Source organism: Cetorhinus maximus, chromosome 4 (genome assembly GCF_964194155.1).
Source record: "Cetorhinus maximus chromosome 4, sCetMax3.hap1.1, whole genome shotgun sequence".
Classification (NCBI taxonomy): domain Eukaryota; kingdom Metazoa; phylum Chordata; class Chondrichthyes; order Lamniformes; family Cetorhinidae; genus Cetorhinus; species Cetorhinus maximus.
In genome coordinates, this window is record NC_135882.1 from 97,295,156 (window position 1) to 97,310,007 (window position 14,852).

At 39.7% G+C, this 14,852-nt stretch overlaps 1 protein-coding gene across 1 annotated transcript in view; it reads left to right on the plus strand.

Moving 5' to 3' along the window:
• The window catches only part of LOC144679777 (peroxidasin homolog), a 660,879-nt gene that overhangs the window by 347,145 nt on the left and 298,882 nt on the right, over positions 1 to 14,852 (plus strand). The window contains exons 5-7 of the mRNA XM_078540527.1: positions 226 to 297; positions 13,003 to 13,074; positions 14,021 to 14,190. Coding sequence (XP_078396653.1) covers positions 226 to 297; positions 13,003 to 13,074; positions 14,021 to 14,190 — 314 coding nt within the window. The remainder of the gene's footprint in view (positions 1 to 225; positions 298 to 13,002; positions 13,075 to 14,020; positions 14,191 to 14,852) is intronic.

Genomic DNA, 14,852 nt, shown 5'->3' on the forward strand with positions numbered 1-14,852 from the left:
CTGTTAGGATTATTGAGTTTGTGCTCTGTGTGAAACACTTAAAAATGTGTGAATACAGTAGAAAGGCCAATATTCTGTAACACATCAGGCTTCTAGTCTTAGTTATACAGAAAAACTAGTATAAGAGAAATCTACAATTTACAGTAGCTTGAGTTGGTTTCTGAAAACAAACCACATCAGGCATCAATTCTGAATACTAACTCTTAACGTGAATTCTTTCAACAGATACATTCATTTCAACCACATAGAGATACTAGAGCCAGAAACTTTTAGCGATCTTCCCAAACTAGAGAGATTGTAAGTGCTGCATGGACTGCTGTTTAATCTACTTTCTGTGTGTTTTTGTTATTGAACTAACTGATCAAACTAATTGCTTTTCGAACTGGGTTGGTAACTTACATACTGTAGTTCCCACCTCTTTCAAGCAACTAGATTGCAATGAAATCTATAACCAGTTTTAACAATGTCAATCAATAGGCACTCTTATATCACTGACCCCAAGAAAGCTGAGCTCAAATGAAAACCCATAAGCTGTGTGCATCATTCTCCCCTATTTAGCTAACAGTCGTGTTGCCCCTCAAACTATAGATCCATTGAAAGTTAATTTAAAAAAGGATGCAGACTCTTTGCATATTTGCAAATTTGGATACATATGTGTATTGTGCATGTGTTTGTGTATGCATTGGAGATGACTTCTTCCTTTCTAAGATAGTTGGAGATGTGGATCCAAGAAAATGCATGTTTCTAATGTCATTGAGATTACAGATTGTGCAGCCAGTGGCAAGAAAACCCAAGTACCTATTCATGGATGTTACCCTATTGATATAGAAATGCATTATCTGGACCAAAGTTAGCATCTGATTTAATTTAAAAATATTCAATTTTTAGGGATTTACAATTTAAAAATAAAATATTTAAAACGTTCCAGTTACTGTATACATGCTTGTGTCTTAAAAATGCTCCAGAAACAGTAATGAAAGGAAATAATTTGAGAACCCCCTGAACACAATTAACTTTATCAGGACAAAAACAATTGTGATCAGAATTAGCCAAAACTTTAAGAACAAAATTGGTGTTTCATATTATTTTTATGTACAACTATTTAACAGCAATGCATTTTTCCCAAAATCAGAAATCAGGCTCATGGACCAGGACAATTAATGTGCAAAACTTCCCATTGAGATTTTCAGCATCAATGGCCATGGGGAGGGGATGATAAATGGACTGTCACTGCAGACTAAGATGAAGACCATGACTTTCTGCTTTTCAATGCAATTTCTCAACCTCACCCAAATCTACTTTTGCTTTCAGTAACATTTTTCTGAAATTTTAGCACAAAAAAAATGTATCCCTGGCTTGGAAACATAACTAAATGCAATGAACAAGGATATCTAACTCAAGCTAGTTATGAGATGTACAAGTAATTTGATTGCTTCACACAACTTAGGGAGTACTTCAGAGGGCTACATAACAAAGAAAACGTGGTAGTGATGTTATATTACAGAGACTCTTCATAATACAGTAAAATGATCCATGAGGCCTTCTTGTTGCTTAATGAACTTCCATTATTGACATATAAAAATGAAATGTAATTTCACTGATGCTTGATATAGTTGTATGAACCAGAAACCTGATGTTCAGTGAATAATTTTTAAAAATAAAATGGTACGACATTCAATTTTTACATATACTCTGTAGAATAATGACATGTGTTTCAGGACAGTTATGTCTCAGATGGTACCATTGTAAGTCTGGGTATCATTGTAAACTAGTTGCTCCTCACTTACACAGAGGACATGGGTTTGGTTTTATCTGCATTTAGGTATAAATATATTGAGTAAACAATATAAAATAGTTTTCCCTAAAGTACAAAGATCACATGAATAACCTGATTGCAAAAATTGAGCAGTCTGTACATTTATTGTCCAACTTGCACTGTGGATATCTCTACAATGAAATGTATCCAAACATTACATTGATAAATGGAAGATGCTAAAGGTGAGATGAAAGATGCACTTTAACCACTTCTGTGACAAGATGTTCTCCAAGAACAAAATACCAGAGCCAATGATTAGTGAAATGGGCTCATGTTTCACTGACTAAGTTTTTGAACAGGCTGTAATATTAGAAAAATAAGGTCTATTTGCTTTGGATGCCATTCAAGTGAGGGGAGCAAAAGGAACGTGGTAGTGATAGGAGATAGTATCGTCAGAGGGATAGGCACTATTCTCTGCAGCCATGATGGGAGTTATGAAGGTTTTGTTGCCTGCCCGGTCCCAGGGTTAAGGATATTGCATCATGGCTGAAGAGTAAATTGGAGTGGGAGGGAAAGGTGCCAGTTGTGGTCCACATGGGAACTAATGACAGAGCTAGAACCAGGAATGATGTTCTGCTAAGAGTGTTTAAGATATTACGGCCCAAATTAGAGTACAGGACATCAAAGGTAATCATTTCTGGATTGTTACATGAGGCACGCGCTAATTGACATAGGGTCAACTAGATTAGTGAATTAAATGCATAGCTCAAAGAGTGCTATTGGAAGAAAGGATTTTGATTAATGGGGCACTGGCATCAGTACTCAGGGAAGAGGGAGCTATTCTGTTGGAATGGGCTCCACTTAAACTGGGCTGGGGCCAGTGTCCTGGCCAATCATGTAACTCGGGCTGTGGTCATGGCTTTATACTAAATGAGTGGCAGGAGCGTTCAGGTGAAGGTAGATTTAGAAATCCAAAGAGAAAGGTGGAGGCAATGGAACAGTGTAGCAAAGTTGGTAAAGGCAAGCAGAGTGGGATGTAAAGGACAGTTTTAACATGAATAGTGCATCAGTGAATAAGATTAATGCAGGGCATAGTAGTGAGAAAATTAAATGAAGGTTCTTTATCTGAATGCATGAAGAATCTGCATTAAGATAGATGAACAAGTGGCACAAAGAGATGTAAATGGCTTAGACTTAATCGCCATTTCAGAGACATGGGAAGGAATTTTCTGGTCGGCGAGCAGGGGAGGGACCCGCTCGCCGACTTGTAAAATGACACGCGGTGACGTTGGGCAGACGTCCCAATGCATGTCATTTAGATTGTCAGTTCGGCGGGCGCGCAGCCCATGCGGCTGCGTCCCCACCGAACTGTCAAAGGCCTATTAAGGCCATTAATAAAGTAATTAAAAACCAAAATAAAAATACCTGGAAAATCTCAGCAGGTCTGGCAGCATCTGCGGAGAGGAACACAGTTAACGCTCACTCCCGCCCGCCCTCTCATAACCCCCCCACCGACGGGGAGAAAATTCAGCCCATGGTTGCAAGGTGATCAAGGTTGGGGAATAAATATTCTAAAGTACCTAATATTTCTGAAAGACAGACAGAATGGCAAAGTAGGAGGGGTAGCCCTGAAAGTAAAAGATAACATTAAGACATTAATGAGAAAGGATCTGGCCTCAGAAGATCATGAAGTAGAATCAATGTTGGTGGAAATTAGGAATAACAAGGGTCAGGAAACACTGGTGGGAGTAATTTATAGGCCCCCTAACGATAGCTATATTGTTGGGCAGAGGATTAAACAAGAAATTATTGGAGCTTGTAACAAAGGCAATATAATAATTGTGCAGTGCTTTAACCTTCAAATGCACTGGGACAATCAAATTGACAAGGGTGGTCTAGAAGATGAGTTTGTAGAATGCTTTCATGACAGTTCCCTGGAGCAATATTTTATTAAACAAATTAGGAATAAATATCCCTATTTATCTAATATTGTGCAACAAGGCAGGATCAATTAGTAATGTCATATTAAAAGGTCCACTGGGAAATAGTTATTATAATACCATTGAATTCCATGTTGAGTTTGAAAGTGACAGACTTCAATCATAGTCAATAGTCTTAAGCTTAAACTAAGCCATTTACATAGGTATGATAGCAAAACTGGTTAAGGTTGATTGGATAAATAGACTAAATAGTATGACAGTAAATAAACAGTGTGAAACATTTAAAGAAACAATTCAAAATGTTCAACAAAATAAACATTGCATTGTAAAACATAAACACAGCAAGAAGAATCCATCTGTGGCTCACGCAGGAAGCTAAGGATAGTATTAGATTAAAAGAAGGGGCTTATAATGTTGCAATGAATAATAGCAAGTCTGAGGACTGGATGTGCTTTGGAAACCAGCAAAGGGCCACTAAGAAGTTGATCAAAAGGGGAAAAATAAAACATGAGACTCAACTAACCAGAAATATAAAAACAGATTGTAAGAGCTTTTATAAACAAATAAAAAGGAAGAGAGCAGCTCAAGTGAACATTGGTCCCTTAGAAGCACAGACAGGAGAAATTATCATGGGAAATGAGGAAACTATAAAGATATTGAACAAATTGGTGTCTGTCTTCACAGTAGAAGACACAACTTGCGTATCAGCAATAGACGTTAACATAGGGACTAAAAAGATTGAGAAACCTAAACTAATTAATATTAGCAGAGAAAAAGTATTGGAGAAACTTAAGGGACTAAAATCCAACAAATCTCCAGGATCTGATGGCCTATACCTTGGGTTCTAAAAGAGAGAGCTGCAGAGATAGTGGATGCGCTGGCTATGATTTTGCAAAAGTCCTTAGATTCAGGAATAGCCCCAGAAAAATGTTCCCCACTTTTCAAGAAAGTAGGGAGAGAGAAAATGGGAACCAGAGGCCAACTAGCCTAACATCAATTGTTGAAAAAATGCTGGAATCTATTATTAAGGAAGTCTTAAACATGTACTCAGAAAAGCATAGTATGATTAGAACAAGTCAACATGGTTTTACAAAAGGGAAATCCTATTTGGCAAATTTATTATAGTTTTTTGAGGATGCAACTAGTAGGGTAGATATGTGGAACCAGTAGATATAATATACTTGGCTTTTTAAAAGGCATTTGATCAGGTGCCACACAAAAGGTTAATAGTAAGATAAGGGCTCATGGAGTTGGGGGTCATATATTAGCATGGATAGAGGATTGGTTAATGGACAGGAGGCAAAGAGAGGGCATAAACAGGGCAATTTTGGTTTGACAGGCAGTGAATGGTGGAGTGTCGCAAGGACCAGTGCTGGGGCCTCAGCTATTTGCAATTTATATTAATGACTTAGATGAAGAGACAAAGAATAATGCATATAAGTTTTCTGATGATGCAAAGCTAGTTGGAAGGATAGGACACAAAAGCTGCAAAGAGATATAGACAGGTTAAGTGAATGAGCAAAAACAAAAGTACCTGGAACAACTCAGCAGGTCTGACAGCATCTGCGGAGAGGGATACAGTTAACGTTTCGAGTCCGTATGACCCTTCATCAGAACAAAGCCATATAGAAATGAGATGAAATATAAGCTGGTAGAAGGGGGTGGGACAGGCAACAAGGTGACAGATGGAGTGATTGTGGGCAAATGTGAGATTATTCACCTTGGTGATAAGAATAGAAAAGTAGAATATTTTTTAAAAGGTGTGAAAATTCTAAATATTTATGTTCAGAGAGACTTGGGTGTGTTCATGCAAGGGATGCAGAAAGTTAGCATGCAGGTTCAGCAAACAATTGGGAAGGCAAACGGCATGTTGACTTTAATTGCAAGGTGATTGAAGTACAGGAATAAAGAAGTCTTGTTACAATTGTACAGGGATTTGGTGAGACCACATCTGGAATACTATGTGCAGTTTTGGTCTCCACATTTAAGGAAGGATTGGAGGTGGTACAAGGAAGGCTCACTAAATTGGTCCTTGAGAAGAGAGAGTTGTCCTATGATGAGAGGTTGAGTAAATTAGGCTTATATTCTCTGGAGTTTAGAAGAATGAGAGGTGAAACATATAAGACTCTGAAGGGGCTTGGCAGGGTAGACACAGAGATGTAACTGCTTGTTGGGGAATCTTAAACACGGGGGAAAAGTCTCAGGATAAGAGACCGATCATTTAGGACTGAGATGAGAAGAAATTTGTTCACTCAAATAGTTGTGAATATTTGGAACTGTGGGTTCTCTTTTGTTGAATATATTTAAGGCCTGGCTAGACAGATTTTGGGGCCCACAGGGAATAAAAGGATATGGGGAGCAGGCAAAAAAGTGGAGTTCACAGAATCACAGAATTGTTACAGCACAGAAGGAGACCATGAGGCCCATTGTGTCTGCACTGGCGGGTTGAAGCCCAAGATCAGCTAGAATCGTTTCAAATGATGGAGCAGGCTCGACAGGCCACATGGTCTTCTCCTGCTCCTATTTCTTATGTTCTTATGTCCTTGGAAACAACACAGTCAGTTTGCTAGCTGAATAATCATATTGTAACTCCTTTAAATTTGATTTTTGCACTTGTAAGCCTATATTTAGTAATGTGGTAAAAGGAAAAATAATGTATTGGGCTAAATACAGTTAATGTTGTAAATGTATCAAACAGATCATTATATCATCAATCTCTTCCATGAATAAGGATTTTAGACACTTTGCCATTGCTGTATTCTAGCTTTAACAAATGTCTCTGAATAATCAAGCTATAGCTCTTACACTCTCAAAGGAAATCAAAGTCAGAGACAGGTGTACATAAAAAACAGAGCTCAACTGCTGACAATTAACCAGCTTATTAACCAACATATTTGGAATGTCCATATTTTAAATTTAGTGCATACTACAACTTCACAGAAGCGGCACTGCAGAAAAGAAACCACAACAAGTTCACATGGGCCAGGATTTTTCCCTCATCGGCGGGCTCAGTGGGGGCGGGCGGGAGCGGTCAGGAAGCTTGGGGCCGGACCGCGATTTCATGCTGGCGAGCCAATTAAGGCCCGTGAAATGTGTGCTGCAGTGCTCAGCACTGCCTGTGTGTGGGGTGGGTGAGGAGGCCAAGCGCGCAACTTTGCGCATGCGCGTGGGTGTGTGCTGGAAAAGCTCCCTAAGGCACAGGGAGATGAAGAGTTTAAGAATTAAAAATAAACATTTTTAAATTGTTAAAAACATGTCCCCTCATGTGACTCTGTCACACTAGCAGGGACATGTTCTTAATGAAATGTTAAAATTTATATTTTATTTTTAATTGCTGTTGAAAACCTCATCCCGCCCATGGATGAGGTTTCCTAAAAAGTGCAAAGGCCGCTTGGCCTTTTCGCCTGCCCGCCAGCCGTAAGGTTGAACAGGCAGTGAAAAATAACACTTAATTAGACCTTTAATGGCCTTAATAAGCCTGTTAATTGTTGGCGGGCACGCTGCCAACTCCCATGTGTGCCCAGTGACCGGAATATCGCGCGAGTGCGTGATGACGTCGAGAGGCTCGCCCGACGTCATCGTGTGCCATTTTACCCCTTGAGCGGCTCGGGCGCGCGCTCGCCCACTCAGTGAAAAATCCTGCCCGTGCATTTGATATAATTGGTTCATTCCTGCTTTATGATTATTTCTTGGTTAACTTGGGTGTGCGATGAACACCTCAGGTATAGTATTTATCATTGTATCCTCCAAAAGTAATATTTCAACTGTTCAGATAGACTCAAGATTTGAAGTATTTCTATTAAAGTATTTCTATTGAAGTATTTTTGTTGATTTTCCTGTCAATATTCTGCTTGCACCCCTCCCTTGAAGGCACTGATTTATGTGGGCTAAAATCAAGAAGACTAAATTCAAACTCCAATAGGCCATTGTCCTTACTACACTGCTATCTGGCACAGAATCCTGGGTCTACTATAGGTGCCACATCAAAGTCCTGGAAATCGTTCACCAAAGACACCTGGGGTCCATCACAAAAATTCAATGGCAGGGCAAAATCACAAACAACAAGATCCTCCTTCATGCTGGGCTCAACAGCATGGAACCCTTTGTAAAATTCTGCTTAGCTGGCTAGGCCATGTCTCCTGCATGAGTGACTACAGAATCCCCAAGCAGGTCTTATATGGGGAACTGTCTCAAGCCAAACAACATCGATGTGGTCAGTACTAATGATACATGGACACCCTGAAGAGAGCCTTACAAACTTCTGCATTGCAGACCACCTCTTCTGGGAAAACACTGCAGCTGACTAACCCATGGGGAGACGAGCACTGACATTTGATTCAATATGCTTCGAGGACCATCCATGCCAAACTTGCAAAATCTGACATACCCAGAAGAAGGCAGCTGCAAAAGGTCTCCCATGCACTACCAATGACAACATAATCTGCCAGTTCTGTGGACATCCATGCCAATCTCACATCAGATTATTCAGTCATGAGAGGATCCAGAGTTGATGAGGCATCGCTTACAGCTTGGACATACTCGAATAACTAGGACACTGCCATTAAGTGGATTTCCACAGGAGTCAAGTGCCTCCCATTCATTTCCCCAGTGGCTATTTTTTTACAAGTGAAACCTTGACAATCCCTGTTAATTTACCAATTAATTGCAGGTGATATCCCAGCCAACCATTTTCCTTTCCTACCTGGTATATGCACAAGCCATTCCAACCAAGAAGTACTGGATCATGATTATGAGTGAGAAGCCTGGATGACCTACCCCTCAAAAGCCATAAGTGCTGATGTCAATTGTAACGCCCCTACCATCATCCCAGCTGGGATTAGCAACACAGCACTGACAAGGGACCTAAACTGCAATCTTGCTGATCTGTAAAGCACAGCCGTTCACTGGATAAACATACTGAGAGGTCAAGGGAACCGTTGAATGAGCAAGAATAGCTTATTAGTTACATTTAAACTGACTAATGGTTTTATCTTCAGCTGGCACATCTTGCAGTCTTTGGTTTAAATTGAGCAGCAAATTGCTTCTGCTTTTAAACTGCCAAAATAAAGTTCACAAATGCAATAATTTTGCAAAGGTTAGCATAATATACCTGGAGTCAACAGATTGGATAATGATTCAAAATATTTGACAGGCATGGGTTCTGACAAGCCCGTCCACTCCATGTACATGGTTCAGATACTCCCAAAGTAAAGGAATGGACGTTGGCAACTTTTTTGCATTTTTTTAAGGAAATGTTGGAAAATAAAGGATCAGTGGCTTTGCTATGCCTATTGAGTAGTAATCTGCTCATGGGTTTTTGCCCAGTGCCTAAAATCTTTTGTTAATTTTACATTAACCCATCGCTTGTACAGTTCTAGAAAACATCAATGTACTCGATAAAAAAGAAAATTTAATTTAGTTTGGAGATTACCTAAATTATACTCCATTCTAATTTTTGAATAAACCTATTTCAAAAGGTTTCTATGAAGGCAAATGTACTTTTACAGTATTTTTAATTAAACCAGACCAGATATAGCTAAGATTTGATATTTGCTTATTGATTCACACGTAGCAACGTAGTAAAGATACGAATGTAGGATTTGGACAAAGGACTCTCACCAAAGACTTTAATTCCTCTGCTCTCTCAAAAGAGTTTCTTAACTTGTTGAGAGTGTCCCTCCAGCAATTAGAATTTTATTCATTAGAATTTAGAATTTAAGTGCAAAAATTATGAGTGAAGACTTGGAGAAAGTGAGTAATTTCAAGTACCTTGGGTCAGCAGTGGCAGAAGATGTAAGTATGGATATCGAAATAAATCAATGAATTATCCCTGGTTGGAGGAATTGGAAGAAGTGCAGTGGAGTGTTATGTGACAAAAAGTATTGCTGAAACTGAAAGGATGAGTCTACAAGACAGTTTTGAGACCGGTCTTGCTATATATTACATAAACTTGGGCAGCAACAACAAGAAGGAACAATGACTGGATATAATGATGCCGAGATGGATGTATGGAGTAATGAGAAAGGAAAAAATCAAGAACCAGCACATCAAAGGGTCAGTGGGAACATCAAAGGAAGTAGCCAAGAAGAGACTGAAATGTTATGGTCGTCTGTTGCGGAGAGAGAGAGGAAATGAGGTGGGGCGAGTGAAGGACATGGGACTGCCAGGAAAAAGGGGAAGAGGAAGACCACAGACCAGATGGAAAGATGTGGTTGTGAGAGTTGGAAGTGGGATTGGATGAGGAATGGGTGACTGACAGAGGAGATGGAGAAGGGTGATCAGCCAGCATTGTAGTGACCCCAAGTAAAATGGTAGAAGCCAAATGAAGAAAATTCATTATAATTTAGGATTTAATTTTTAAATTGGCTTTCTTTAGCTTAAACAGTTTGAAACTTTAGTTAACCTCAAGGCTGAAGTTTGACCTTAATAACATTGGCTACATTACAGTCTTGTTACAACATGGAGAAATTCCCAAACTATACTGCAAGATACAATGGCCTAGAAGTGGCAATCACCATTGGATTGCCATTCCATTCCTACTTTGTGTGCCCTGACAGTGCTCCACATTCCTGGCAGGGTATTCCAATGCTGGATTCTTAATCTCACAAAGAGCGTCATAACAGCATTGGAGCACCAGGAGGAAGTAAAGCCATGCCCCCCCTTTTATGGCATCAGCATGCAATAGGGTAAGTTTAAATAGCTAGTTTGAATATTAGTGAATGGATGAATGGATCAATGTTAGGGAATGGATGAATGAGTGAGTGGATGAATGAGTAAATGGGCAGGGCTGTAGGATGGGTAAGTGGGTGAGGTAAGTGAGTAGGGTGGGGCAGGTAAGTAGGTGAGTGGGTAGGGTGGAAGATAGGTGAGGAGATGGGTGGGTAGGATGGCAGGGTGGCAGGTGGGTAGGTTGGTAGTTTGGCAGATTGGGAGGGTGGCTGATGGATAGAGTGGATAGGGTGGCAGATAGGTAGGGTGGTAGGTTGATAGGGTGGTAGATGGGTAAGGTGGTAAGTGGATAGGGTGGAAGATGGGTAGTTTGGTAGGGTAGTTGAGGGTAGGGTGGCAAGTAGGTAGGGTGACAGGTGGGTAGGGTGAAAGTTAGGTGAGGTGGTAGGTGGGTAGAATGGCATGCAGTCAGATGGGTAGGGTGGAAGGTGAGTAGTGTGGTAGGTGGGTAGGGTGGCAGGTGGTTAGTGTGGTAGGATAGCTGATGGTAGGGTGGCAAGTGGGTAGGGCAGTAAGTGGGTAGGGTGGCAGGTGGGTGAATGGTTAGGTGGATTGGAGGGTAGTCAGGTCGGGTCAGGTGGGTTATCAGGTCAGGGACTAGTCAGGCTGGCTTGGGAAGGGAGTCGTATCAGGTCAGCAGGTGTAGTCGGTTCAGGTAAGGTTGTCAGGGTTTAAGGGGTAGTTGGGGGGTCAATGCGGGAGTTGGGGGGTGTCAGTGTGAGTGATTGGGTGGTCAGTTGTATAGTTCTCCAGGCGTTAGACTAGGATTTTTCTGTCAAACTTTTCCTGGGACTGTTTAGGTAAGTAAATTGGAACTGCCCAAAATCTCTGACTCCATCTTAAAGTCAGAGACATTCACAGAGGGTCCTGGGGAGCAGGGCAATTGTCCATCGGAAGTGCAAACTTCCTGCGCAATTCCCAGCGAGGTCAGGCTATTGGGACTTCCACAGTGTCCCAATGCACATCTTAGGTCCCATGTCCGGTTTCCAGCCACTTGGAGACAGGAAGATCTGGGCCACTATGTACCTGCATACCAGTTGATTTAGTTCAATTTGCATATTGTTTTTAATCAGCTTGCTACTGTGTTTCCATAAATTACTATTTGCAGCACTTAATACAGTAATTAATGCAATTATTTGAACCTAGCTTCTGACTATTAAAACAGTACAGATAGGATTTTTTTGTTTGAATATCAATAGTGACTACCCTTCAAAAGCAATGAATTGGCTGGAAAGCGCTTTGAAGTGGCCTGAGGTGCTATGGAGGAAGGTTGCTCATTTCTTCTTTCTTTATATGAATGCATTGAATAGTACACAAAGAGAATTAAATCCATAGTGATCATATACAAACTTTTTGCTTTACTGCACTAAACCCACTGACATCACTCGAGCAAATGGAGGCACTGTCTACAAGGCCTATAGGAATTTTGTGTTCCCAAAGGCAATACTAGGTTAAATGAGCTAGATGTCCCTCAGTAGACTGCCAGAAAATGGAATCTCTTCACAAGGCTAATAATGATTGTGGATCTCCCTATTCAATTGACAAAAATCAGATTATAACAACTTGCATTAATCTAGCACCAAAGACAATGATCTTGGAGAGGCCAATGGAATCATTGGCAAAGGTACAGAATTTGACCTGAATGTGAAGGTGTCCCCCAGTTGATGTCCTAAATCAGACACTACAGACTGAACTCCAGATCAAGCACCAATAGGAGACTTTCAGGTCAGATATCAAACATTATATCGTCTGTCAGACCAGACAGAGTATAGGAGATTATCAGATTAGATAGACATCATATTGACAGAAAGAACTTCCATTTATTTAGTACCTCATTATGTGCCTCAGAAATATTCCAAAATGCTATACAAATAATGAACTAATTGAAGTGCAGTCATTGCTGTTAACTAAACAAATGGGCACCTACATATAACAATCTATCCCATTTTTGTTTGTGTTGGCAAGGACACTAAGGTAATATCTGCTCCTGTTTGACAAGGTCATATCAGAACAGGTAACTAGGGACTTGGTTAACATCTCATTCAAAGTATAGTAACTGACAATTCAGCACACTAAAATGTCAATCTAGATTATGTGCTCAGTTTAAGGCCTTAAAATGCCATGAGCCATTCAAAAGTCCATTGAATCCCACCGCCATAAAATTCTGCCCCTAGTGTGGGACTTGAGCTCACGATTTTTGAATAAAGTTGGCACTTGTTCAGAGAATGGTAGATCATACAGTATATATTGAATTGATATATCAGAAGGTGTACGATAAACTTTTGGAAACACTTGATGCACCAAGACCGTCAGATTAGATTATGTAGTCAAATCCCACAGCAATCAATGTTGTCACTAAATACCCTGAGTTAAAGGATAGGATGAGACTAACCATCTTCTTTCCAGATAGGCGAATTTCATTAGACAGTACATTATTATGAGATTAAAGTCGAAATAGTAAGCCATGCAGATATTTTACTGAAGTATAATTATTGAGCAGACTGCATGAGGAAAAATGAGGTAACTAGATGCAAAAGCAGATTCCTTTTGTTATAACTTGTCTTGTTCATTTCTCAGATTCTTACACAATAACAAAATATCAAGAATTCCTGCCGGAACCTTCTCTCAACTGAATGCACTAAAACGACTGTAAGTGCTGAAAACTTCAGCTATTTGTTCAGCATTGGCTTGGCTTTGTGTGCTATTTTAGTAATTTACCTAATTGAATCACATATTCTATAAGTGCCTTGAGATCTTTGAATTGCTGATTTGCTATATAAGTATTATCATTATGTAGAAAACCACTAGTTTACTGGATTTTCCAGTATTATGCTTACATTGTACTGGGTTTGATTTTACTGCAGCAGGCCACTTAACAGTTTCTGTTATTAGTTAGTTCCCCCTGTAACTTTCAGCTCAAAAATATTTGTCCACAAAGTTGTTGAAAATATGAGCCAATAACAGCACAGTGAGGAAAACAGCAACGTGGGACCTGAGTGAACAGCATATTCAACAAGGTATAGCCATAACCAGACTGGTTTTAAAAAATATAAGGATAGTTTTTCTGTATTTGTGATAAGACAGCAACTCAGAACTATGCTAATAGTTTAATGAGTTCACATAATGAGTAGCTGACCAGAAAGGTCCTAGGATTGATCCATGCACTCTGCCGCGTTAGCTAACCTCAGTGAGCAGGTGTTAAGAGACATCAAATTAACTTCAGTATGCTGAATTAGGGAAGGGGGAAATTGGAGCCACAGTTACCAATCTTCATCACTATACAGTGGCCTCTGTTGGCAATGTGCATACAGGATAAGGTGAACTCAGGATTGGGCTTAACTGTGATGATACTATAGCAATAGCCTGAGAATCCTCACTGTCCATGTCATGCAAGAAGGGTCCCTTTGATGCGGTACTAGATAATTAATGGTGCCCATGGACCTTCTGGAGAGTGGGAAGAAAGGGGATAATAGTGTTGGAAAATGGAAAAAGATAGAATTGAGTGCTAATTGCACAATGGAAACAATTATGTTGCAAAATTCCGCAAGATGGACAGAAGTATCCTAATTCTGCCCTTGTTTTTACATTGCTACAGCCGCTTGGACTCCAATGGCCTGGTGTGTGATTGTCAGCTAATGTGGTTGGGAGAATTACTGAAGAATTATGCTCAAAGCAGCATTACCCAAGCTGCTGCAACATGCGAGTATCCCAGGAAATTACAGGGAAAATCAGTTGCTTCAGTAACAACAGAGGAGTTTAACTGTGGTAAGTTTTATTAGCATTATAGCCTATCTCTGTTACACATCAGTGCTAAATTACATCTTTTATTAGCTACAAAGCTGCACGTAGAAGAGAGAAAATGAATTAATAAGAAATAAAACCAAACTCATTAAAACATTAATGTTATTTAAATTACTTTGAATGTCAGTGATGTTGGCTTATACTTCTTAGGAAATTTTTTCTCAGATCTTTTTGAATTATTTTAGTATTTTGAAGTGTGAATGCTTCAGACAAAATTTTAACTCACTCAAAACCCATCCACTTACAATGAATTCATGTTGAGCCATTCACCTCAGTTAAACACCATCCTAGAAAAAAACCTCTTTCCAATGATAATGGATGAACACTTGTCTTTGTACGGCATTCCTTTATCCACTGGTTTAAATAGTTAATGACTATATTAAGGAAGGTGTGGTGTTTGAAAGTAGGCTAATATTCTATTCCCTGTTTCATTGCGTAATTCATCCTATAAATGAGGAAGAAATTTTAAGCGTGAAGTTCCATGAAACTAAATTTTTGGGTGCTTGGAAGGACTAAACGTGTTTGATAATGATACTTTTATATATTCGTTTAAAAGAAATATTTGCTCAGGCACACATTTGTTTGTTTATATGCTTCAATAGGACAGCTATGGAACACAATTTAAA